This window comes from Trachypithecus francoisi, unplaced genomic scaffold (genome assembly GCF_009764315.1).
Source record: "Trachypithecus francoisi isolate TF-2019V2 unplaced genomic scaffold, Tfra_2.0 Lachesis_group17, whole genome shotgun sequence".
NCBI lineage: Eukaryota > Metazoa > Chordata > Mammalia > Primates > Cercopithecidae > Trachypithecus > Trachypithecus francoisi.
Window position 1 is genome coordinate 87,614,930 of NW_022681462.1, and position 27,056 is coordinate 87,641,985.

At 35.1% G+C, this 27,056-nt stretch overlaps 1 protein-coding gene across 7 annotated transcripts in view; it reads left to right on the top strand.

Moving 5' to 3' along the window:
- NCOA1 (nuclear receptor coactivator 1) overlaps window positions 1–27,056 on the top strand; it is a 282,993-nt gene that overhangs the window by 150,857 nt on the left and 105,080 nt on the right. For 4 of the 7 annotated variants that reach the window (XM_033176436.1, XM_033176434.1, XM_033176437.1 and 1 more), the window contains exons 1-3: window positions 10,543–10,631; window positions 17,622–17,788; window positions 25,271–25,368. In XM_033176436.1, coding sequence (XP_033032327.1) covers window positions 10,543–10,631; window positions 17,622–17,788; window positions 25,271–25,368 — 354 coding nt within the window. Of the gene's footprint in view, window positions 1–10,525; window positions 10,632–17,621; window positions 17,789–25,270; window positions 25,369–27,056 lie in introns of those variants that run through there. The other 3 variants (XM_033176431.1, XM_033176432.1, XM_033176433.1) reach the window with 1 other exon arrangement.

The window sequence follows — 27,056 nt, forward strand, 5'->3', positions numbered from 1 at the left end:
AAATTATTTTGAGCCATTTGGCTCTATGACTTTGGTACTTCTGCCGTATACCATTAAAGAACAAATTTTAGTGTATTTATTTTTCTTTTATTGGTGTAGATATATATATTTATCCTGTATTCTGAAATGAGTTTCTAAAATAGTTGATCAAAATTCAACAGCTTCTGATCTGGGGCTGAATTCTTTATTTTAGATATTGGAGTAATTTTATGTATAAATGTGGTTATTTGGTTTTGGATAATCATTTGTGGATTATCTGTATCTAATGCAGATCTTCATTCTCTTTTGATTCTGGCTTCTAGCTATTTTTCTGCCCACTATTATCTGAATCTCTGAAAGAGGTTGGTAAAAAGAGACAGACATGAAAAATTTTAAAATTTTTTTTATTTAATTTTTTTTTTTTTTTTTTTTTTTTTTTTTTTGAGACGGAGTCTCGCTCTGTCGCCCAGGCTGGAGTGCAGTGGCCGGATCTCAGCTCACTGCAAGCTCCGCCTCCTGGGTTCACGCCATTCTCCTGCCTCAGCCTCCCAAGTAGCTGGGACTACAGGCGCCCGCCACCTCGCCCGGCTAGTTTTTTGTATTTTTAGTAGAGACGGGGTTTCACTGTATTCGCCAGGATGGTCTCGATCTCCTGACCTTGTGATCCGCCCGTCTCGGCCTCCCAAAGTGCTGGGATTACAGGCTTGAGCCACCGCGCCCGGCCTAATTTTTTTTTTTTTAAAGAGACATTGTCTGTGTAGCCAAGACCACACTTGAATTCCTGGCTCAAACAGTTCTCCCACCTCAGCCTCCTGAGTAGTTGGGATTATAGACACATAATCCCAACTACTGCACCTAGCAACACTGAAATTTTTGTCACTCAGTTTTGTCTGTGCAAATGACAAAGCAAAATAATCATCATTTTCTTTTTTAAGGCTGCTTCTGCTAAACTCTTATAAAACTCTTCTGTACACCTGCAAGTAAATATTAAGTACTTATATTCTTGTTTATACCAGCTAAAGATAGCTATAGTTAGGAAGACTGATTTTTCCTCAAGAAATACCAACACAAATTAAAGTGGATTTTGGAAGACATGTGCAGTATACCTGCATAACTCTGTGTCACTCTAAGATAACTGGACTCATAGTTTCAAAAGGAAATATTGAGTTATTTTGCTAATTTGTTCTAATAAGATAGCTTCCACAAATATGTGTTACAATGCTATTTTTCCTCAGTCATGAGTATATTAGGAATATTTTAATAAGGCAAATGTTTATTCTTCATCTTAAAATTAAATTTTAAATGAAGCCAATATGAGGAAAATACTGGATTTTAAAACGAATTTGGTTTTCCTTTTTTATGTATTTGTTAATAGAAAACAAAATAAACTTTTTTTCAAACTTTGTATTTAGAAAAAATTAATGCAAAGAAAAAGGGCATTGTCTCTTTATCTGTGGAATAAGTTTTTAATGGTAAATACAAACGTATTAAATATATTGTTTCAAACTTTAAGATGCATTTAGAGGTTACATTACCAAATCCTTGATAATGTCTTTATTATTAGCATAATAAATTTAAAAGACTGCACAAGATTCTCTTTTACAAAAAGCACTTTAAGAAAAATCTAGTATTTTATAGAATCAATGAAATAAGATTAAATGGTGTTTTGATTTTTAAGAATTCATCGATTGCTTTGAATCCATTTATTTGATTTTGCTTTTTATTCTTGGCCATAATAGTTAAGACTTTGGCAGGTGATTTATGGTAGAAATTTAGGGGAGAAGGGTCTCTTTTCTGGGCCAAGGATAACTACCACCTCAATTTGGGCCCCTGGCGTTGTAGATTTTGAGAGAATTTTTGTTTCCAGGGATTTCAGGAAATCACTACCCATTCATTAGCTTCAAAATATCTAGCATTCAACAAAAATTAGGAGGCATGCAAAGAAACAAAAATGCATGGCCCATATACAGGAAAAATAGCAATCAGTAGTATCTGTCCTTAAAGGGACCAGACATTGGACCTATTAAAGAAGAAAAAGTAAGTAAGTTGGACTTCATTAAAATTAAAAACTTTTGTTCATTAAAGAATACTATAAAGAAAATGAAAAGAGAAACCACAGAATTGGAGAAAATAATCTGTAAGTCATGTATCTGATAGGGGTCTAATATCCCGAATGTAAAGCACTCTTATGACTCAATAAAAAGACAAGTTAAACCCAACCCAAAATCCTACAACTCAATAGCAAGAAAACATATAACCCAAATAAAGATCAGGCAAAGGACCCAAAAAGATATTTCTTCAAGGACGACATAAAAATGGCCAACAGGTATGTGAAAGGTGCTCAACATCATAAAATGATCAAGGAAATGCAAGTAAAAGCTGCTATATCACCTCACATCTATCAGCTATTAGGATAGCTGTTACAAGTTGAGTATCCCTTATCAAAAATGTTTGGGGGACCAAGATTGTTTCATATTTTGGATTTTTATGGATTTTAGAATATTTGCATTATACTTACCAGTTGAGCATCCAAAATCTGAAATGCAAAATGCTCCAATGAGCATTTCCTTTGAGTATTATGTTGGCATTCAAAAATTTTTGGATTTTGGAGCATTTTAGGTTTGGGATTTTTAGATTTGGGATGTTCAACCTGTATCAAAAAGACAAAAGATAACAAGTGTTGGCAAAGGTGTTGAGAAAATGTACGCTTTTGGTGGGAACTTAGAATGGAGCAGCCATTATGAAAAACAGTATAGATACTCCTAAGAAAATTAACATATGACCCAGCAATACCTTTTCTGGGTGTATACCCAAAAGAGATGAAATCAGCTCATAAAGCTGTCTGCACTTCCATGTTCATTGCAGCGTTATTCACAAGAGCTGAGACATGGAAACAACTTAGGAGTTGGTCAGTGGACAAATAGATAAAGAAGTTGTAGCATATATATACAATGAATTATTATTCAGCCATTAAAAAGGAGGAGATCCTGCCATTTGCCACAACGTAGGTGAGCCTGGAGGACATTTTGCTAAGTGTAATAAGTCAGACACAGAAAGAATATTACATAATCTCATTTACATGAGGCGTCTTTGAAAACAAAGTCAAATATACAGAGATAGAGAATAAAACATTGTCATAGTGGGAAAAAATGGGTAACTATAGGAGATGATGGATATGTGCATTTGATTTGTTCATTTACAATAATATATAATAACCATTTTACTACATATCCACATCTCGTGATATCATGTTGTATGTCTTAAATATACACAGTAAAATTTAGTTTTTAAAAAATAGGCAAAGGAACTGAATAGACACGTCTCCAAATAAGACATACAAATGACCAAAGAGTGCAAGAAAAGGTGCTTCGTGTCATTAGCGATTAGGGAAATAGAAATCAAAACCGTAATGAGATACCATTTCACACCCTCTAGGATGGCTGTAATTTTTTTAAAGGCAGGAAATAACTCTATTTGGCGAGGTTGTGGAAGACTGGAACCCCTGTACATTACTGGTGGGAGTTTCAAATGGTGTAGTTCCTATGTAGTTACTATGGAAAACTGGTTTTGACAATTCCTCAAAAAGTTAGAGTTACTGTATAGCCCAACAGTTCCACTCCTAGTTAAATACTCAAGAATTAAAAATATGGCCACATAAAAACTTGTACATAAATGTTCACAGCAACATTATTGATAATATTCAAAAATGAAAACGACCTAAATATCCATCCACTGGTGGATGGATAAACAAAATATGGCATCTCCAAACAATGGAATATTATTCAGTTATTAAAAAGGCAGTGAAAATCCTAAAGTCCCTATCCTTCCTTAACACATGAGAAAGATTTTGGTTGTCATTGAAATGAAAAGCTAAAATGTAAACTTGTTTCAAAGACCCTTGTATGTCTTAGGATTCCAGTTTGAGAAACATTTTTTTATGGAAATTACCTAGTTTAGATCTTTATTTATCATGTTTTTCCTGTGAGATGCCCTTCATACAACTATTGACTTGGAGATATTTAGCTCTCAAAGTATCCTTCTCACTATATATAAATGCTTCTTTGTGCTAATTGCCTGCTAAACATTTTAAAATGTATTATTAGAAACGTTTATTAACTAATTGGCAGGGACTTTTTAAAATTATGCGGTTCTCAGCTAAATCCAAGAAATGAATGACAGATTTCTTGTGTAGAAATTTAAATTCAACTGAATTATAAGGCACTGTTCTATTTCTTTAGCCTTCACCTGTTTGGTTTAGTCTGGTATGTTTGAGCAGAGATAGATGTAGTTTCTAGTTCCTAAAACTACTCTCTAGAGATTGCATAAGATTGGGTATAATTTAGCAACTCTTTTCAAATCAACAAGGGTACTTTTACTTAGAAACCGTACCTCTTTTTAAACAGCGATATGTAAATTGGTTTCCTGAAACCAGCATTTATTTTCTTAATGATCCTTATTTAAGTACCCTAACTGCCAAATATATAGCCATTCCACATAAATACAACATAATAGTTTTTCCTCTTCAGAAGTATTACATTGCCCTGTTTATTGTGTTTTGTAAACGGGAAGCAGTTAATACCAGAATCATACTATCAGCAAATTGTGGGTGACTGTCTCATAGCTCTTCAGCTTTTGGCTCTTATTTCAGTAGGCCAGCCTGTCTGGCTGCTGTTGAGTTGTTTGTTTTTTGTTCTCCCTAGCCCCAGAATCTCAGATATAGCAGTTGTGAATCTCCAGCTAGTAGTCTAAGGGTAGCACCATATGGGAATCTTGCTTTAGATCCAGATATATTTATTACTCAAAATTATTCAATATGTGAGATTGTATTATTCAGATCATATAACTGCAGCATGGCTTGGGTCTGTAGTACTGTGAAATATCACAGGTTGTTTTATTTTTTTTTTTTACAAAATAGATCTTTACTTTTTCAAAATTAGAATACTCCCTAATTTCTAGACCAAGAAGGCAGTTTGCTGTTTTTTTCCCCATTGAAAAAAGACAATAAGGATTTCAAGAAAGTTCATGTTTTTCAATTATAAGAAATAACTTCAAAGATTTAAAAAAAATTTCAGAAAATATTTAACCATACAAACTTAAATATCTTTGTTTTAGAAATCTTAAATGTTGTATTAGTAAGATAGGTTAATTGTTTTTATTTCATCACCTATTTATTTAGTTTCTCTATCCTTTAGGTATTATGTTAGATATTGGATATACAATAAAAAGATGTAGTAACTGGCTTTGAGTTCACAATCCTGAAAGGGAGACAAAAGAATTGTAACTTATAGCACATTATAATAAAAAACATAGGCCCAGGATTATTTTGAGAACAAGTAGAATTTCAGATGGATAAATTCTTAGATGGACATAACCTAATTTCATTGGAGGCCGAAAAGATGAGCAGCTAAGGAAACAAAAAATGGTACCTGAACATGAAGTAAGCATCAGCTAACTCCTTTCTTTTGAATTGGGCAAATTCTAAAGTCATGTCTTTCAACTTCCTTGTTTAGCATTTTCTTCTCTCTTTTGTTTCTACTTTTGTAGAAAAGTTTAGAATTGATGCTTCATTATTACAAATTTATTGCATTATTTCATTTTTAGATTACTAAATTTTAAAATGCATTTAATTTATATGAAATTAAATGACTTCTTTACTTCTGTGATCTTTGGTTAATCTTATTTATGCTTCTGTGAATCTCTACAGGGAAACAAGGTGTATATTTTGTTTGTTCCAGTAATACAACGAGCCAATTATTTTTATTTTGTGTTTGAGTTTTAGAATGGATGGTAGCAAAACCATGTTGGTCTTCTGACTTTGTTTTGTGGTAGTTGTTGCAAGTCTGGTATATTTGCCTTGCATTGGGGTTGTTCACCTTAAATTGTAAATTTTGCAAAAGCTAACTAGGCGTCTATATTTTCCTTATTGTGTGTTCCTTCTTCTCCAGTCGCCCCCATAGAAGGTTTAATAAATTGTTTTTTAAGACATTAATCTGTAATGCAGTTCATCTCATTTATCATTAAGAGAAATCTGAAATTTAAAAGTATATCATTTTTATACATGTTTAATTTGAGGTGACAATGGGATATCCAAATGAAAACATACAGTTAACAAGTGGACATTCAGATACCAGATTACTAAGATGAGAAAGATTATATTTATTCTTCATAGAGGAAATCTTAGAATAAAAGTCTAATCCTGTCATCCTTCTGTTGTTAATCCTCCAGTAACTGCCTTAGTCACTGGGACTTAGTCCTTACAATGACTTTTAAGACCTTACATGGTATAGCTTCCCATTATCTCTCTGACCTCATCACTTACTCCCCCATCCCCTGGTTCTAGCCATGCTCACCTCATTCATGTTTCTCAAAAAGCAGTTATGCTCTTGCTTTAAGGTCCGTCTACCTCCCCTTGCCAGAATCACTCTTCCTCCATTTATCATTCTCTTGACTCTCTCCCTTACCCCTTTCTTACCTTTGCTCATATCTCTCACTTTTTCAGTGAATCCTTTCCTAATTGCCTTACTTGCTTCCCTTCCACTTCCACATACCTAAGCCTCTGTTTTTGCTTTATTTTTCTCCATAGCTCTTATCACCTTCTAATATACTGTAAAATTTACTTTTTAATTTCGTGTGTTGTTGTCTCCCTCACAATAGAATGAAACTCAGTGAGGACAGTTATTTTGTAAATTTTATTCACTGCTGTATCTCTAGTACCTAGAACAGAGGTTGGCATATGGTAAGAGCTCAGTAAATATTTGCGGCTAATTTAAGTTGGTCTGCTCCCACATTGAGATCAATTTAAAGTTTTTTGCCTAATATTTACCTTTTTGTCTAATATTTACCTTTGCTGAGAACGTGAGATATTATTACCAAGGATTTTATTTTTGAAGTCTTTTCTTGAGGTTGAAACTAAAGTTAACATATATAATCTATATACTTGTATATACAGATGATATATGTAACAATTTGTTTATATGTAGATTGTATAGTAATATATAATACATAATACACGGCATATATAATCTATGAACACTTGATTGGACCATCATTTAGTAACTCATTCACCAGATCCTGTAATAGACTCACACAATAGGTGAAAGCTGATGCAAACTTTGTATATTATGTTTAGGAGGTTGGATGTTGTCCTATGGGCATTGAGGGTTTAGTGAAGGGTTTTAAGTAAGAGATTGACATGATTAGACATACACTTGGTAGACTGCTCTGGTGGGTCTACAGAGGATAAACTTAAGGAGGACAAGACTAGAAACAGGGAGAAGCTATTTGGGAAACTATTTTAGTAGTCCAGCAAAAGAGTTAAATGAGAACCTGAATTGAAATTTTGGTAAAGGAAAATATGAAGAAAGGATGGATTTTGGAAATATTTAAGAAGTTAAGGCCGGGCGCGGTGGCTCACGCCTGTAATCCCAGCACTTTAGGAGGCCGAGGCGGGTGGATCACTAGGTCAGGAAATCTAGACCATCCTGGCTAACATGATGAAAACCCATCTCTACTAAAAATTAGCCAGGCGTGGTGGTGGGCACCTGTAGCCCCAGCTACTTGGGAGGCTGGGGCAGGAGAATGGTGTGAACCTGGGAGGCGGAGCTTGCAGCGAGGTGAGATCGGGCCACTGCTCTCCAGCCTGGGTGACAGAGAGAGACTCAGTCTCAAAAAAAAAAAAAAAAAAAAAAGAAGAAGTAAAAACTGGCAAACCTTGGTGTTTGCTTGCATGCAGGATATGAGAGAAAAGGCTAGAATGACTGCAGTGTACCAACTGAGACAAGAAATATATATGAGAAGGAAACAGGTTTATAGATAGACTTTGCCCAAGGACAGGCAGGTAGTGTTTAATCCAGGACTTAAATAAGGTTTTTCTGGCCCCAAAGCTCATGCTGGTTTTGTTTTGTTTTGTTTTTGCTTTTATTATTTTTAACTGACACGTAATAATTGAACGTATTTATGGGGTACAGTGTGACACTTTGATACATGTGTACAATGTGTGTGATCAAATCAAAGTAATTAGCATGTTCATCACGTCAATCATTTTTCATTTCTTCGTATTGGGAACACTCAAAATCTACTCATTTTGCTATTTGAAAATAAATTGTTGGCCGGGCGCGGTGGCTCAAGCCTGTAATCCCAGCACTTTGGGGGGCCGAGACGGGCAGATCACGAGGTCAGGAGATTGAGACCATCCTGGCTAACACGGTGAAACCCCGTCTCTACTAAAAAATACAAAAAATTAGCCGGGCGACGTGGCGGGCGCCTGTAGTCCCAGCTACTGGGGAGGCTGAGGCAGGAGAATGGTGTAAACCCAGGGGGCGGAGCTTGCAGTGAGCTGCAGGTGGCAGAGCGAGACTCCGTCTCAAAAAAAAAAAAAAAAAAAAAGAAAATAAATTGTTGTTAATTATAGTTACCTACAATGCTATGGAACACTAGAACTAAATCCTCATATTTAGCTGTACTTTTGGATCTGTTAAACAACCTCTGGCTATCCTCTCCTCCCCACATCCTTCCCAGCCTCTAGTAACCACTATTCTGCTGTCTACTTCTATGAGATTAACTTCTTTAGTTTACACTTGAGTGAGAATATGCAGTATTTGTCCTGTGGCTGGCTTATTTCACCTAGCATAATGCCCTCCAAGTTTGTCCATGTTGCCATGAATGAAAAGATTTGATTCTTTTTTGTGGCTGTATGGTATTTCATTGTGTATATATACCACATTTTCTTTATCCGTATATCTGCTGATGGACACTTAGGTTGATTTCATATCTTGACTTATTGTGAACACTGCCACATAAATATTGGAGTGCACATATCTCTTCAACATACTGATTTCATTTCCTTTGGACATACGCATATTTGTAGGATTGCGGTATCAGATACATAGTAGTTCTATTTTTAGTTTTTTGAAGAACCTCCATGCTCTTTTCCAAATGGCTATGCTAATTTGCATTCCCACTAAAAATGTATAAGAGTTCCCTTTTCTCTTTGTTTCTTCCTAGCACAGAAGCCCATCCTTTTAACTACAGTGTTGCAGTAGGCAAATCTAGTTGATTCCTTATCAAGGAAATGAGACCTTGAAAATGACATTTAAGGAGGGATGCTTTTTGCTGCTGTTTATAGGACAGATTAGAAGTGAGAATGACTAGAATTGAGAAGCAAGATTAAAGGATCTTGCATTAATCTACAATTAGGTATTTGGCTCCACATGAGGATTATAACCATATCTGGGAATGAAGAAGGAGGAGACAATCTTGTTAAGGAACAATTAGCAGGATTTGAATGCCAGTTAGAAATGAGTAAAAGAGAAAGAAAAATAAAAAATTGTAAAATTGTGATCCTAAGAGTTGGACATTTTAACAAATAGCACTTCTAATATGGAGAAATTGAAAATGTGCCTTTTTGGTTACATGAAATAATAAGTTCATGATTAAAATTTTAGGGATTATTTGTACACCAAAAAATACGACAGTTATTGGTCTTCAGAAAAGGGCTAGAAGCAGAGTCAGTTTTAAGACTACAGGAAAGGGTTTACTCAGAAATACCAATTAAAGCCATGTGAGAGACTCTCAACATTCTTTTTAATAAAGTTTCTCGGTATGGCTGCCAACATACAGTGCTGTAGTTTAATAATTTAGAATTTAAGGAAAAGCTAAAGATTCTCCCATTTAACAAGAATTTTCTTTCCTTTTATAAGGGTAGATGGAGTAAAAGAGAATGGTGTAAGTGTGTTGTTTGGCACTAATAAAATCCAAAAGGTAGTGATGATTTTAAGACCAAGGATAGGACTCTGAGTTTCATTAGGGATTATGTGGAGAATAATGGTTGATGAGGGACAGATCAGCAGGGATCTTTAAGTGCAGTCACTAACTGGTGCAACATGTGAGAGACCTGGCTGGCGTGCTAGGGGGAATGACTTTGTGTTCTCTGGGATCTATACCAAGATCCTAACATAGACTAAACATTTGATCTTTGTTGCCTGACTACATAAACAAAAGGTTAGGAGTATAGAACTCAAAGCGTAAAGTACAATTCAAAATCTAAATCTAGTTTATCGCTTTAACTTAATTATATATATATTATTTATCTTCCTATCAATATAAAATCCCAAACCTTATGAGTAAAAGTTATTTTAAATTATGTTGAAAGCAGGTTCTAAATAATAAATGCAAAGAATAATTTCTCTGACTCCAGTTCAACATTCGGCTTTTACATTTACACATGAAAATGATTTTTTTCTCCTTGGAAAAAAAGTCTCAGTATCTGTTTAATTATTCTAACCACGTTTTCATCCTAATTGGTTGTAACAATTTCACAAAGGATTATTAATTTTATTTTACAGATGTAGAAAAGAAAGCATAGAAACACTATCTGATGACCTCTGTACTTTTATATAGATCCTGATGTTTTTATGATGGCTGTAATTATCTGTTCATTGAGATAGCACAGTTTTTAGAAATTTTCTAACAGAGGGGAGCTTCCCTACTTTTATTTGGTTGGAAAGGTCATAAGGGTAGATTTCTTACTGTTGTCCTTCCTGTTTAGGTGTGAAGTTTTTCAACATGAGTGGCCTCGGGGACAGTTCATCCGACCCTGCTAACCCAGACTCACATAAGAGGAAAGGATCGCCATGTGACACACTGGCATCAAGGTAGGAACACTCCTCTTAGTCTATTTTTGGCAGAGCTGCTTTATTACTTTCATTGCCACTTCAGAGCTTTTGTTCAATCTACTCCAAGTTCAGTGACTTTCTTTGAGTCTTTCATACTCACCATGTTGTCTTCCTTCCCCCAGGGTCTTTGCACATGCTTCTCCCTCAATCCAGCTTGCTTCCTCTTGATTTCCTTTGGTTAACACCTACTCATCCTTGAGATGTCAGCTTAGTCATTACATCCTTAAAGAGAGCCTTCTCTTCCTTCCATAACTGTTAGATCAAGTTCCTCCTTTCATGTAACTATCTCAGATGTTTTTATAGCCATGATCCATAATTGCAGATTTTTACTAGTGTGATTATTTCATGAATTTCTGGCTTCCCCGCTAGACTCTAAGGTGCCACTTGGTAAAGGACCTTGTCCTTGCTCATCATTGTATCTTTAGTTCCTGACACAGTGTGTGGCTTATATATAGTAAGAACACAATAAAGATTTGTCAAATGAATAAATAAATCTATTATATACCTTTAATTGCTGTCTTAGAACATTATGGCATTAATGGAACTAAGAAATATCAGAATTTTTAAAAATGATTATTGTGTAGTTAAATATTTGGTTATAAGAAATATGACCACCTTAAACAGGCTAAAAGAAACCTAATGCTAAGGAGACCCTCACAAATGCCAGATAGAGAAGAAACTTCAAATGCCAGATAGATTTAAATATGCATAGTTATATTCAGTCCTATTAACTTTTGATTAGTATTGCCTTACATGAATATACCACATTTGAAAAAGATGTTTTTACGCAAATACATTCCCTAGCTGCTCATTTAATATTAGATTAAAAGAGCAGCTAACTTCCTCCCTGAGAGCAGCTTCCTACATTGAGTGGAATTTTATTCCACTCATCTTCTAGGATTTAGAGGAAAGTTTTTCAAACTCCACACTATTGACATTTTGCATCAGATAATTTTTTATTGTAGGGGAGCTGTCCTGTATTTTGTAGGGTGTTCAGCATTATCCCTGCTTCTACACACCAAATGTCAATAGCATCTTAGTTGTGACAACCAAAAATGTCTCCAAACATTGCCAAATGTCCCCTGGGGCCAGGGGAAGCAAAATCACCTGTAGTTGATAATCACTGATCTAGAGAATAAAGCTACAGAAGACTCTTCTGTCCTTGGATTACATGCTGCTTTCTCATGGGAGGAAAAAAGGGAGGATTTTAACAGGAGAATGCCAGGGCTCCAGGCTCGAGAAAGAAAAGTGACCATTTATCTTACTCAGCTCAGAGAGCTATCACAGAGAGACAATAACCTGAGTATTCATAATCACAAGTAAGTGTCCAGATGCTAGGAGGAATGTTGAGATCAAGCTACAATCTAGAAGTGTGTTGTCAAAAATTAATGCTCTTGTTTTTATCTGTATATAAAGTCAGTCCTTAAAGGAAAAGTTAAGAATAAGTAACTATCTTTTACATTTAATTTTTTGTTTGGGGAAATTTTTTAAATATGTAAAAGAATATAGACTAAGAAGCTATATCCAACACAATGTAATTGATAATATTCACATTATTATTTTGTTAATATTTTATCATATTTGCATAATCCTGTTTAAAAGTAATATAATATTGATTGTCTGCAGTATTTTAATCTATTTTTAATAATCATGTGTGTATTTTATATATATACACACACAGGTATCTGAGCAATATAGAATATTAAATTTACATAATTTATATGATACTGTATATATTTTCTATAGTATACTTTTTCAGCATGGATTTTGAGGTTTGAATATGCATAGATATATTCAGTCCTGTTCACTTTTGATTAGTATTGCATTACATGAATATACCATGTTTGAAAAATATTATTTTTCTACAAATACATTCCCTAGAGATAAACAGCCCTGTTATAAATTTTCGATGTTACAGCCAGCCTTGCAGCAAACATCCTCACATGTATCTCCTATTTTATACATAAGAGTTTCTTTGGTCAGGCACAGTGGTTCACTCCTGTAATCTCAGCACTTTGGAAGGCCGAGGAAGGTGGATCACCTGAGGTCAGGAGTTTGAGACCAGCCTGGCCAACATGGTGAAAACCCATCTCTACTAGAAAAAAGAAAAAAACATTAGCCAAGTATGGTGGCAGGCACCTGTAATCCCAGCTATTCAGAAGGCTGAGGCAGGAGAATCGCTTGAACATGGGAGGTAGAGGTTGCAGTAAACCGATATAGTGCTACTGCACTCTGGCCTGGCAGCGAGCAAAACTCCAGCTCAAAAAAAAAGAGTTTCTTTAATATCTGTATAAATTTTTATGTTCACTAGGTAAGTACCACATTGTTTTTTAAATAACAGGCATTGAGAATTCCTTTTTTCCCACATTCTTACTAACACTGTTCTCTTCTCATTTTAGTACTTTGCCAATCTAATGGGTGTGGGGTTATAGTTTTAAGGGCATTTCCATGATAATTAGATAAACTGATCACCTTTTTTTGGTCTTTTACTCATTTATATTTTCCTCCTTTGTGAATTTCTTGGTTGGTTGTATCTTTTGCCCATGTTCCTGCTGGGTTGTTTGTTCTTTTCTTTTTTATTTCTAAGACTTATTTTAAATTTTCTGGTTACTAACCCTTTCTTGCTTATAATTGATGCAAGTATCTTTATCTTCTCCCAACCTGTTGGTTAACATTATTTATGGTGTCACTTGATATATAGAGCCATAGGTTTTCATGTGTCGAGCTTTTTAGGGTCTTGTTTAATAATTTTTCTTCTACTCTAAGGTTTTAAATATATTTTTGTAATGTTTTCTTCTAATACACGTTTAAGGTTTTAATTAATCTGAAATTTATTTTTGTGCATGGTGTAATGTAGGGACCTAATTTTATTTATTGTTTTTCCCAGTTATAAGTAATGACACTACCCTTGACTATTTTTGTTCTGTTATCTTTATTGTAAATCAAGTTCCTGTATATATAGGGATCTGGTTCTGAGCTTTTTTATAATTGCCTTGATACGTGATGGAACAAGTCGTTCTTCTTGGTTTTTCTTCAAATCCATCCATTGTGCTGAATCTTCTTACGTGTTCTAATGGTTTATCTGTAGATGCTTGATGTTTTTGTGTATATAATATCATTACAAATATAAAAGTTTCGTATCTTCTCTTCTTTAGATATCTTAAAGATAATTATCTTCACATTTGCTTTAAAAATATTTGAAAGTACCATCTCCTTGAGGTTTGTAACTGAAATATGGGCTTCAGTTTTAACAAAACGATGTATTTGATATGGTAAACTAAAACTTTATAATTTTGAAACTGAGTTTATGTATGAATACCACCTTGTAATGTTTCTGTCTTCCCAAACAGAAGTGAATTCATTAATCATTAAGAGCATCTGTTAGACATCAGGGTATTACCAGCATTGTGTACAGATCCTTGAATAGGAGAGTTTCTCAACAATTGTCTGGTGGGGTGAGATATCTTGTATCTCCCTCCTGTTACCTCTTCTCCATTCATTCATTCTTCTAGGAGAATGAGGATTAAAACGTTAATCTCAAAATTATAGATAGCTGTGTTTGTGCTTGTTGAGCATTTCCAATTCAACTCAAGTACACATATTAAGTGCCTGCTCTTCAGCCAGCACCATTTGCGTGATATTTTAAGGATACAAGTGAAATGTGAGACGTTTCTGTCTTTAGGGAGCTTACAAACCTGGTCATGGCACTCATTCTGCTTTTTAAATTTCTGGGCTCCCCATGTCCCTGAAAATAAATAATCATAATCAAAATGATGGTAATAGATAACATTTACTGAACTAAAAGTATATGCCAGGAACTCTGCCAAGCATTTTACATGTATTTTCTTTTTTATACAAAACCCTGGGAAGTAATGTCATTATCCTAGTTTTACAGATAAGAAAATCGAAGCTTAGAAAAGTTAACTTTCCACTAAGTGACTTACTCGGGGTTGGATGGCTAGTAAATGACAGGAAGTTTGGGCCTGTGCATTTTTTTTTGTTGTTAAGGCACAGGATCTCATTCTATTGCCCAGGCTGGAGTGGAGCAGCACAATCATAGCTCACTGCAGCCTCCAACTCCTGGGGTCAAGCAGTCCTCCCGCCTCAGCCTCCCAATTAGCACATACCATCATGCCTGGCTAATTTTTATTTATTTATTTTTTTTGAGACAGCCTGGGTAACACAACACAGGGTCTTGTTGTGTTACCCAGGCTGGTCTTGAACTCCTAGCCTCAAGCAATCCTCCTGTGTCTGTCTCCCAGAATTCTGGGATTACAGGTGTGAGCTGCTGTACCCAGCTGAACCTGTGCTTAATTTTAAGCAGTATACCATGCTTTTTATCATGGCGTGCAAGATCCCTGTGATCTGATCTGGACCACATCTTTTGCCCTTTTGTTTCTTATCTATAGTTTAGCTATACTGAACTACTTATAGATTCTTTAACTTGGTATTTTCACTCTTACTTTATACCTTTGAAAAAGCTGGTTTTTTCTTTCAGGAAGCCAGCCTCTTCTTACCACTACGTTCATGCATCTTGTTCTCTAGGTCTAGGTGTACTTCTGTAGTATTCTAGTCTTGCTGCATAGTATTGTAATGGCCTGTTTTCTTTGTTTTCCAACTAATTGGGAGCTGCATCTAATTTATTCTTGGATCCTCCAGACACAGTACATGATTATCTGGCATATAATAAGTATAGGAGTATTTGTTGAGTTAGCTAGTTTGTTGAAGGAAAAACGGTACACACATGAGATATTAACTCAGAATAGCATTAACTAGGAGGTCTGCAATATACATGGTAATAAAAAGGATCCGTAAAGAGAGAAATATAGTTGACCCAGAGTAATAAAGGAAGACTTCTTTTCCGTTAAGGAAGAATTTTTTTTTGCCATCTCCAGTTTTGGCTTTGAACATATCTGCTCTCATTTTATCTCCTTGCTTATTGGTTACTTCATTTCATGGTGATTTTTTGTAGTCTCAATCTCTAGTCAAGGTGTCATCTATAGACACCTTGCCAGTTCATTACTTTTAGCTTCTTGCTTTCTCTGTCCCCTCTCTGTCTGCGTGTCCTGCCTGTTCTATCACTTTTTTCTTTTTCTCTATACTGTCTTCAAGTTCTTTGGTTTTACACAAAACTTACCATCAAAAACATATTTGAGAGTTCCACCAAGAGAGTCCAGTTTACTCTAAATGTTGAAATTTAGATCCATGGATTTAAATAGATCATAACTTTAGACTGAATTTACTAAATAAACCTTATATCAATTAGTTTCTCTAAGGTAAAAGTAGATGTCTTCAAACACTGTCAGGTTGCAGAGCTGAGAGGTTCTCTAAAACCTTGTGTGTATCAAAATGTATGTTACTCATTTTATTCATGCCTTGGTGTGTAATTTGTCAAAATATCTTGCTCCATTTTCTTGTTGTGGGAGTTATAAGATACAATTTTAATAACTACAATTGGGAAAATTCCTCAATAATGAAAGACTTAAAAGATGAAAGACAGAAATGTAATGGTTACAGTTTTAAAATTTGGTTTTGTTTTGGCATTTGTAATATTTTGTTTTGTGTAGGTAAATACATTTGATTAGTTGATTCTTTTCAACTTACTATATTATTTTGTGCTGTTGTTTTTATAGTCTTTAATATTATTAAGAAAGGTAAATGGGGCTGGGCTTGGTAGCTCACACCTGTAATCCCAACACTTTGAGAAGCTGAGATGGACGGATCACGAGGTCAAAAGATCGAGACCATCCTGGCCAACATGGTGAAACCCCAGCTCTACTAAAATACAAAAATTAGCTAGGCATGGTGGCATGTGCCTGTAGTCCCAGCTACTCAGGAGGCTAAGGCAGAAGAATCGCTTGAACCCAGGAGGCAGAGGTTGCAGTGAGCCGAGACTGCACTGCAGCCTGGCAACAGAGTGAGATTCCGTCTCAAAAAAAAAAAAGTAAATAGTATCTTAATTGTTGCCAATTATGAGCTTTATGGCAACGGATCTTCCCCTCTTCTCTCCTCTTTTTTCTATTACTTTTATATCTAGCCAAATGATTTTGATTGCTGCTTATAAAACAAAGAGCTACTTGTGACCAGTTCTCCTATTATATTGGTTTGATAATAACAAAATTTCAAAGTCATACTTAACTGTCTTTATATGTGTTACAAAACAAGTTACCTGATGACTTGGCTAAATAAACCAGGGCTAAAGACTGAAAGGCAAAACCGAATCATAGTCATTGAGTACATTTGATATACTTTTTTAAAAAGGTGCTACCTGTATGCACTGTTATTCCTTGTTCTCATTATTTTGCTTTAAGATAAATTGTTTGACTTTGTTTATTGCATTTATAGGAACTTACAAATAGTTTTTTTTCTGCCTTTTTAGGATACAGCTGTATACAGAATACATTGTTCACTGTACCTTCGTCTCTATTATTATCCTTCTTATTTTGCTTTTGAATGGATACTTTTTTGATGAGGATCGACTAATGGTTTAATCATAAGAATTAAAAGTTTATCAGAGTTATCAGATTTCTAATTGTAACTTTTGAATTCTAGTATCGTCTTGCCTGCTTAATTTATACCAGTTATTTGAAAATTGAGATTTTTCTATTTCAAGGAGTTATTCATAATATAAAGTAGTTCCAAATGCAACTGGTGTATTTATTGTATGTTTGCTTTTAATATCTAGTAATTGTTAGTTATTTGAAAATATTCAAGGTGTATATATGATTGGGGAGATATATCTGTTATAGCAGTCAATTTACTTTATATATTTTAGCCAGAATTGTTTTCTAAACTTTGGTATTTGGTAGTGTCCATTTTTTAGATGTGAATTTATATCACTTTCTAAATCTGGTTTTATATTTTCAACAAAAATAAAGATCTCTCTAAATGTGTAAGCATAGATACTTGATCAGAGAAGGAAATATGGTGATACAAATGTACACTAACTGGATTTCCTTTGTGTGACAGCACTGAAAAGAGGCGCAGGGAGCAAGAAAATAAATATTTAGAAGAACTAGCTGAGTTACTGTCTGCCAACATTAGTGACATTGACAGCTTGAGTGTAAAACCAGACAAATGCAAGATTTTGAAGAAAACAGTCGATCAGATACAGCTAATGAAGAGAATGGAACAAGGTAAAAAACAAACAAACAAAAAACCCATGGCCGTGTGCTTTGTTATTAAGAAATTTATAATATGTCATTTTACTTTGCTATTATTATTTATTTATTTATTTATTTATTTATTTATTTATTTTATTATTTTTTTTTTGAGACAGAGTCCCACTCTGTCGCCCGGGCTGAAGTGCAATGGCACGATCTCAGCTCACTGCAAGCTCTGCCTGCCAGGTTCACGCTATTCTCCTACCTAAGCTTCCCAAGTAGCTGGGACTACAGGCACCCGCCACTACACCTGGCTCATTTTTTTGTACTTTTTTAGTAGAGATGGGGTTTCACTGTGTTGGCCAGGATGGTCTCGATCTCCTGACCTCGTGATCCACCCGCCTCGGCCTCCCAAAGTGCTGGGATTACAGGCGTGCACCACCGTGCCCGGCCTACTTTTTTATTAAGAAATTACATTGAACATTATATATAAATAAATGTCTTTGTTAAAATGCTGTTTATTTTAGAAAGAGAACCTGAGAATCTTCTTGTTATAACAAAGTGTCTTATTAAGTTAACTCAAAAGCTGGTTGCTTTAGATTATGGGACTCAGTATTATAGGGGATTGAGTCAGAAGACACAAGTTGTGGAGCTGGACCTGAGGCCCTGGCATAGAGTTCTTTAGGACAGTAACCCCATGAAGGGAAAAATCTCTCCAGCTTTATGAGGAAGTTTGTCTCTACTTGGGCTCTTCTTTCAAAAATCCCTGATTTTTAAAAATTTTTTATTTTATTTGTTTATTTATTTATTTTGAGATGGAGCCTCACTCTGTCGCCCAGGCTGGAGTGCAGTGGTGTGGTCTCGGCTCACTGCAACCTCTGCCTCCTGGGTTCAAGCAGTTCTCCTGCCTCAGCCTCCCGAGCAGCTGGGATTACAAGTGCGTGCCACTATGCCCAGCTAATTTTTGTATTTTTAGTAGAGACGGGGTTTCACCATGTTGGCCCGGCTGGTGTATTTTTAAGGGTCATATTTTTACTACATGTATTTACTGGGAACCCCATACCATCAAACCTCTTTGGTTGCCTACCAGAAACAAAGGCAAAGCACTTTGAAGAAACAATCCTACAAGCTGGCCCCATGGGAGTGCCACAGAACAAGTGCTTCTGAGGGTGATTTTACACTGCAAAGTTACTTAACATATGAGGAAATAATCTAGAGTAACAACACAAATAATAAACAGAAGGACTGACCCCAAAGAACTTCAGATTATTAACATTAAAGTTTTATAATTTTAAGATTTTAGAAACTGGAAAACGGATAGTCTAGTGACAACTGATTTAGCAACAGGAGAAACCATACTGTAAAACTGCAGAGGGGAGCACTAGCAAGAGGCCTGGCTAACACTAACAGCCGGCTCCTGCTCCCTAAATTGGGAGTGGCAGGATTCCTCTGGGTAAACTGAGCAGTCGGAAGGTGAAGTTATGTGGGGACGATCCTCAAATGAAAAAATTCATTCCTTATCTTGCCCCAACTCCTCACATAACTGCATGTTAACTGTTTAATGTGAACAAAAAACCAGGTATTGGAGGAGAGCCTGTAATATAAAAGAGAGTAAACCAAGCAAACAAACAGAAAAAAGGGAACTCAGAGGAAGCAGAAACAATGCAGGGAGCTGAAGAAAACTTAAAGATACCAGTCCCTCGGAGACATGAGGGAAGGTGTTTCATCAAAAAAATGAGAATAAGTCCTATAAAATGAAACACTCAAAAGAAGAAATCGCTTTTGGAACTTAAAAACAGGATAGCTGCTAAAAATTTTACCTGTTTCCACTCTTTGCCTCCTCACGCTCTCTGCCCTGACCAGTTGCAGGCACACCCTGCCCCCGCTATTTACACTTGCTGTTCCCTCTGTCTGAAATGCTCGGTCTCTAGATATCCACATGCTTTTTTCACCCTTTTCATGTCTTTGCTCAAATATGTCTTCTGAGTAAAGTTGTTCCTAACTAAACTATTAGAAATATATTAAAAACCAGAAAACAAAATCTATGCATCTTTTTACACCTTCCTTATTTTCCCCACAGTACTGTTTACATGTGACATATGACATATTTTATATATTATTTGCCTGCCCCCACTAGAGTTCCACAAGGGCAAGGATTTTTGTTTGTTCACGACTGTATCCTCAGTACCTAAAACAGCACTTGGGTACATAGTAGGCTTTCAATGCATGTTTGTTGAATGAATGGATGAAGGGGTGAGAATTGAAGAAATCTCTTAAATAATAAGCAATAGAAAATGAGAGAAAAAATAAGAAACTTACAGGATTAGTTCAGGAAGTCTAATATATGATTAATCCCAGAAAAAAAAAGAGAATAGAACAAATAGAAGGGAAGAAATGATAAGAGAAATAATGCAAAAATAATGTTCTCGGAACTAGAAGAATATTAGTTTCCAGATTGAAAGCCCTCATGTAGTGCCCAGCACAGTTGTTGAAAAAGAAAGATAAAGTAACTTATACCATGCACAATTTAGTAACATTTCAGAACACCAGGGAGAAAAACAAGAGAGAAGAAAAAACAGGTCTCATACATACTTTCAGAATAGGTTCAGATTTCTAAATAACAACATTGAAAACTAAAATTCTAGACCCAGAATTCTGTGTTCATCCAATTGAAGTTATGAGTGCCAAATAGACATGTTCAGACCTTCAGAGTTTCAAAGGTATTACTTTCAGTTGCACCTGTTTCAGAAATCTCTATCCAATCCAAGATAGTTAAGGTAGAAAGAAGGGCATAGGATCTGAACCCAGGGAAATCATGGAATCTTAACACAAAGAAAGGTAAAAGGAGACCCAGGATTACAGTTGTGCAGCAACCTAGAAAATAGCCAGTCCTAGTTGCAGCAGGTGGATAGAGGACTCTAGGGAACATTTCCATAGGAAAAAAGGAACGCATAAGAGTATTTGCTAACTGACTGAATCTAGGTGAATTTTTCAGCTTTGGAGGGGAGTTTAGGGTTGAATTAAACTATACATACAATATAAGAAAAGAAGTGTAAATTATAACACACACCTTGGCTCCCTTATAAAGTATGTTTATATGACCATAGTAACATATATATTAAATATTGGTTACTCAAAAAATTGTTAAGACTATACTGAAAGTAAGAGAGGAGGGGTAATTTGTGTAGCAGGTTGGTGTAAATAACTTAAATTCTTTACCTTTCATGATAGCATGTCAATAGATTATGTCTAACATGGACAAAATCAGGTTGTAGCAAATTAGCATGTTACTAAGAAGTATGAAGCGTATTAATTAGGATATAGGCTAGGCTAGTATAACAACACACCCAAAATACAATGGTTTTAAAAAGATGGTCTAGGACGGTGTCAGGGATTGACTCCTTCCATCTTTTTTGCTCTGCCATTCCTAGGGTGTTGCCATTATCCGTGTGGTTAGACATGGCCCCCTAACAAGGGGAGGCCATGTCCAGCTAACAAGAAGGAGAAAGAAAAAAACTAGAAGACATGCTTCTTTTCCATTACAGATAAGACCCAGAAATTGCATGTCACTAATGTTCACGTTCCCTTAGACCAGAAACTAGTCACGTAGCCATTCCTACCTTAGGTTTTCCCTAAAATGTTATATGTTTTGCACTTCACACAAAATTATGTAATCTGCTTGAACTTCATAGTTTATGTTTTTTAGAACTTGTTTACAAACCAAAGTCTTTCTTACCCTCATGTAATAAAACACATGAAATGATGAAGGAAATGTGTCTTAAAATGAGAAACTCCTGCACCATAATAATAAAAAGATAACATAATTTAAAAATAAACAAAGACCCTGGATAGACATTTCTCCAAAGAAAATGTACAAATGGCCAACAAGCACATGAAAAAGATGCCCAATATCATTAGCCATTAGGGAAATGCAAACTAGAATCACAGTCACATACCATTTCACACTCAGATGGCTGTAATCAAAAAGACAGATAAGGCTGGGTGCTGTGGCTCACGCCTGTAATCCCGGCACTTTGGGAGGCCAAGGTGAGAAGATCGCTTGAGCCCAGGAGTTTGAGACCAGTCTGGGCAACATAGCGAGACCCTGTCTCTACAAAAAAATAAAATATTACCCAGGCACCATGGTGCACCCCTGTAGTCCCAACTATTTGGGAGGCCGAGGTGGGAAGATTGCTTGAGCCCAGGAGTTTGAGGTTGCAGTGAGCTATGATTGTGCCACTGCACTCCATCCTGGGCAACAGAGTGAGGAGTGTCTTAGGAAAAAAACAAAAAATGGTAGTAACAAGTGTGGGTGAGGAATTGAAAGCCTCACATACTTCTAATGGGAATGGAAAATGATAGAGCCACATTGGAAAACAGTCTAACAGTTTCTCAACTGGAGGGGAGTTTAGGGTTGAACATAGAGTTAGCTATCATATGACCCAATAATTCCACTTCTAGGTGTATCCCCAAGAGAAATGAACACATGTCCATACAAAAATTTGTACATGAATGTTCACAACAACATTATCACAAATTGCTAAAAAGTAGAAACTACCCATATGTCCGTCATATGGGTGAAAATAGAAACTAGCCATGTGTCCTATGAAAGGACATACACCCCTATGAAGGACTATCATTAGGCAATAAAAAGGAATACAGTACTGATAAATAATTCAGCGTGGTTGAACTCGGAAAACATGCTGAGCCAAAGAAGAAACCCAGTCACATACGACCACATATTGTATGATTCCATTTATAGGAAATGTCCAAAAAAGGCAAATTCATTGAGACAAAAAATAAATTGGTAGATATCTCAGGCTTAGGGGTATTGGAAGAATGAGGAGTGACTGGTAATGGGAATGGAGTTTTTTGGGAGGTGATGAGAATATTCTAAAATTGATTGTGATGGTAGTTGCACAACTCTGTGAATATACTAAAAATCATTGAATTGTGTGCCTTAAATGAGTTAATTGTATGTTGTGTAAATTATAGCTCAAGAAAGCCATTATTATAAGTATTATGTGAGATAACATATCATAGGTTTGCAAAAATTAAAAACCATAATATTGTTTTTCAGCAAGGATACAGAAGAGCCAAACCAATGTTACAACCTCTTTGGAGAGCAGTTTGTCAATACCTAGTAATATAAGTTATACAGACCTTATGATCCTGCAATTTCACTTCTAGTATTTATCCTGAAAAAACTGACACATGTACGAAAGAGGAAATATCAAAAAATAGTTTATTATAGGACTGTAGTTATCAAAAGACCTACCAGTAGGGGAATAGAAATCCACTATGGATTATTTATATAATGTAATACTCTTAACAGCAGTTAAAATGAATGAATCAGACCTGCAGGTATCAATGTGGTTAAATCTCAAACATAATATTGAGTGGAAAAAGTAAGTTGAAAAAGTTTGTACAGTTGTCCCTTGGTATAGGTGGGGGGTTGCTTTCATGACTTCCCACTGGTACTAAAATCTGAGTATGCTCAAGTCCCTGATATAAAATGGTGTACTAGCCAGGGGCAATGGGGCATGTCTGTAATCCCAGCTACCTGGAAGTCTGAGGCTAGAGGATTGCTTGAGCTTAGGAGTTTAGGGCTAGCCTGGGCAACATAGCAAAATCCCTGTCTCTTAAAATAAAACAAACAAAATTTAAAAATAAGATAAAATGTCATAGTTTTTGCATATAATTGATCCTCCCATGTACTTTTTTTTTTTTTTTTTTTGGAGACAGGCTTTCACTTTGTCGCCCAGGCTGGAGTGCAGTTGCGGGATCTCGGCTCACTACAACCTCTGCCTCCTAGGTCCAAGCAATTATTGTACCTCAGCCTCCTGAGTAGCTGAGATTACAGACATGTGCCACCACACCCAGCTAATTTTTGTATTTTTGTTAGAGAGAGGATTTCACCATGTTGGCCAGGCTGGTCTCCAACTCCTGATCTCAAAAGATCTGCCTGCCTTAGCCTCCCAAAGTGCTGGGATTACAGACGTGAGCCACCTTGCCTGGCCCATGTACTTTTAAATAATCTCTAGATTACCTATTATGATACCTACGACAATGTAAAGGCTATGTAAATAGTTGTACTGTATTGTTTAGGGAATAATGATGAAAAAAGTCTATATGTATTCACACAGAAAAATTTTTTCTCAAATATTTTTGATCTGTAGTCAGTAGAATCCATGGATGGGGAGGACTAATGATATATATAACTATACATTTATGTAAACTTTAAAACATGAAATAATAATATATTATTTATATATATGTTTATATATATAAACAATAATATATTTTTATGAAATCATATATGTAGTAAAAGTATAAAAACATGCTTAGAATGATTATGGCAATCTCAGAATAATGGTTGCTTCTGAAAAAAGGCACAGAGGAGGGAGGGCAGGCCTTTCACTGTATTTGCAACATGTATTTATTTAAAAAGGAAAGATACGGAGCAAATGATGTTAACATCTGTGAAAACTGAATGGTGGCTATATTAATATGTGCTGTATAATTTTCTGTATTTTTTGGAATACTTGAAATTCTTCTTTTTTTTGAGACATGGTCTCATCCTGACACCCAGGCTGGAGTGCAGTGGCACAGTTATAGCGCACTGCTGCCTCAAACACTTGGGCTCAAGCAATCCTCCTACCTCACCCTCCTGAGTAGGTAGGATTACAAGCATGCACCACCACACCTAGCTAATTTTTTAAATTTTTTGTAAAGATAAGGGTCTCGCTATGTTGCCCAGGCTGTTCTCAAACTCCTGGCCTCAAGCAGTCCTCCCACCTCTGCCTCCCAAAGCACTGAGATTACAAGCTTGGGGCACTGCACCCAACCCTGAAATACTTCCTGTTTTAAAGTGAAAATATGAATTTTTATGCTCAATAATATAATACCGTATTTGGCTTTTGGTTAACTAGTCTGACAGATCATAAACTTTTATTATTTAAGTATGATTCTGCTTTAAGATAATGGGATATGTAACATCACCTCACAAAAGAACTCCGAATTACTTACAAGTTACAATTTTATCAATCAGAGCATCATGGCATGAATGTGAAATGTTAGTGAGTTCATGCAGGCTCTCAAAAGGAAAAATCATATTTTCATTCTCTCTTCAATGGCACTTGATCAAATCAGAAAAAGAAAGAGAAAACTTGAGGAAATAATTTTTCTTTTACAACTTACCCATTCTCAAAACTTGGTATGGACTTTTTAAAAAGGCAATATATTTATAGCATTTTTCTCATTGTTGAAACACTGGATGTAGTATTCAAATCTTCATGCTACCATGTATTAGTTATGTTTTCAGGCACATTACTTAACCTTTGTGATGTTCCATTTTATAATCCATAAAATAAGTATAATTAAGATTAGTGTGAAAGTGCTTAGATACTGACTAAATGTTATTTGAATTTGAAAGTTGGTGAATCTGTGTCTTCATAAACTTTATGGAAATCAGCTCTTTTCAGATACGTGATTTTTAAAGTTTCTTTATTATAGAGAAATCAACAACTGATGACGATGTACAGAAATCAGACATCTCATCAAGTAGTCAAGGAGTGATAGAAAAGGAATCTTTGGGACCTCTTCTTTTGGAGGTAGGTGTCTTCATTGACTTAGAAAATGATTAAAATCTTTGTTGTAGCCAATTTGATTTTTTCTTTTTTTTTAATGCCTTATATCCAGTTAATAAATTTTAAAACAAAGTAAAGAACTTCTTACAATTTTATCATGATAACTATTTGACAGTTGTTACTGTTTCAGAATCAAAAGTGAATAATGAACATAAGAAATTTTCATGAAGGCATTCTAAGCAGTGAGATGGAAAACTTGAAGCTTATTGTATGGCTTTGCCTTTTATTTCTGTGGTGGTCAGGCCTAACTGGGAAAATAAAATATTAATATTAGATTTACTTGGCTAGCTAGTGTTATCTATATGTATACCATAGAATTTTACTTTTGAGTAAAGGATCCTATAGTTTATTGCAGTACATGGTTTTCTGCAGTTTTCTGAATAAAAATATTTAAATTATTCATATAAACATTCTAAGAGAATTACTATTTTAACTGTCAAACTTTGTAATGTGAAGAACTTCTAAATTTGAATGACTTTGTAATTACTGTGTAATTTTCACCCCTGCATTTTCTATCTAATCTTTACTCCCTGCATTCTTAATATAAATGTCTTGTTTCCAAGCATCCTCATTACTTTAAATGCTTTCTCTCCTACATGAATGTTTAAAGACATATGTATGTATGTATATACTCATCCCTCACAATGTACACTTTCTATCTCTAGGCCTAATTATGTATATTTATTTATGTAAGGATATATAAAACAAATTATCCTTTCCTTTCCTAAAGGCTCTCCTCTCTGATGAAATCTTCTTAACTATTCAGACTTGCATAGGTCTCTTTATTTTCTAACTCCTTTATATGTTTTGTGGTATTACCCCACTTCCTCCTGTTTTTGTATTAACCATAATTCCCTCTACCTACTGCTAATGTAAGAATAGTCTTAAAATTCACTTCTTGCTTTTACAGCCCCAGAAATATCATGTATTCTCATTACTTCACTTTTTATCTCTATAGAGATGATACTCAAATATGTATGTTTTGCTTTTACCTCTTCCCATACTTCATTCCTATAATGAATAGACACTAATAATAATAAATGCTAAATACTTTCAACTCTCCTATTAGCAACTTCCCCCTCTGAATCTAAATTCTTTATTTCCCTTCCACATTATACAGGTACTTTATTACTTTAGATTTTTGCTTTTAATTATTTTTATTCATGGAACAAGCGCATAATTTTGTAGAATTATAATATATGAAACACATTGGCCGTTGAAACTAGAATGGAAACTACTCTCTGAGCAAGTACATACACATATAACTGGTGAGGGGAGCTAGTATGTATGATGGATGTGGATTTCTTATTATCAAAAGAAATCAAAAAATGACAGGAAAACATTCATTCAAAATTATTATAAGAAGACAAAGTAGGAATTAATTTTTTTAGCTGATGAAATTATGACTCTGAAAACCACTGTGAATCAAAGGAAAACTGTAGCACATTACATATGAATTAAATGTCATTATGCAAGCATTTTCAAATATGAAAGAACATATCACATTAGAAATTTAAAAAACAGTATGGAGGTGTATTTAGTTCTTGACTTCAAGGAGCTAATAATATTTTTGTTTATGAATTACAGATATGTGAAATAAAGACTATCAAATAGAATTATAAATTTTACAGACAACAAATACCTTCATTGAC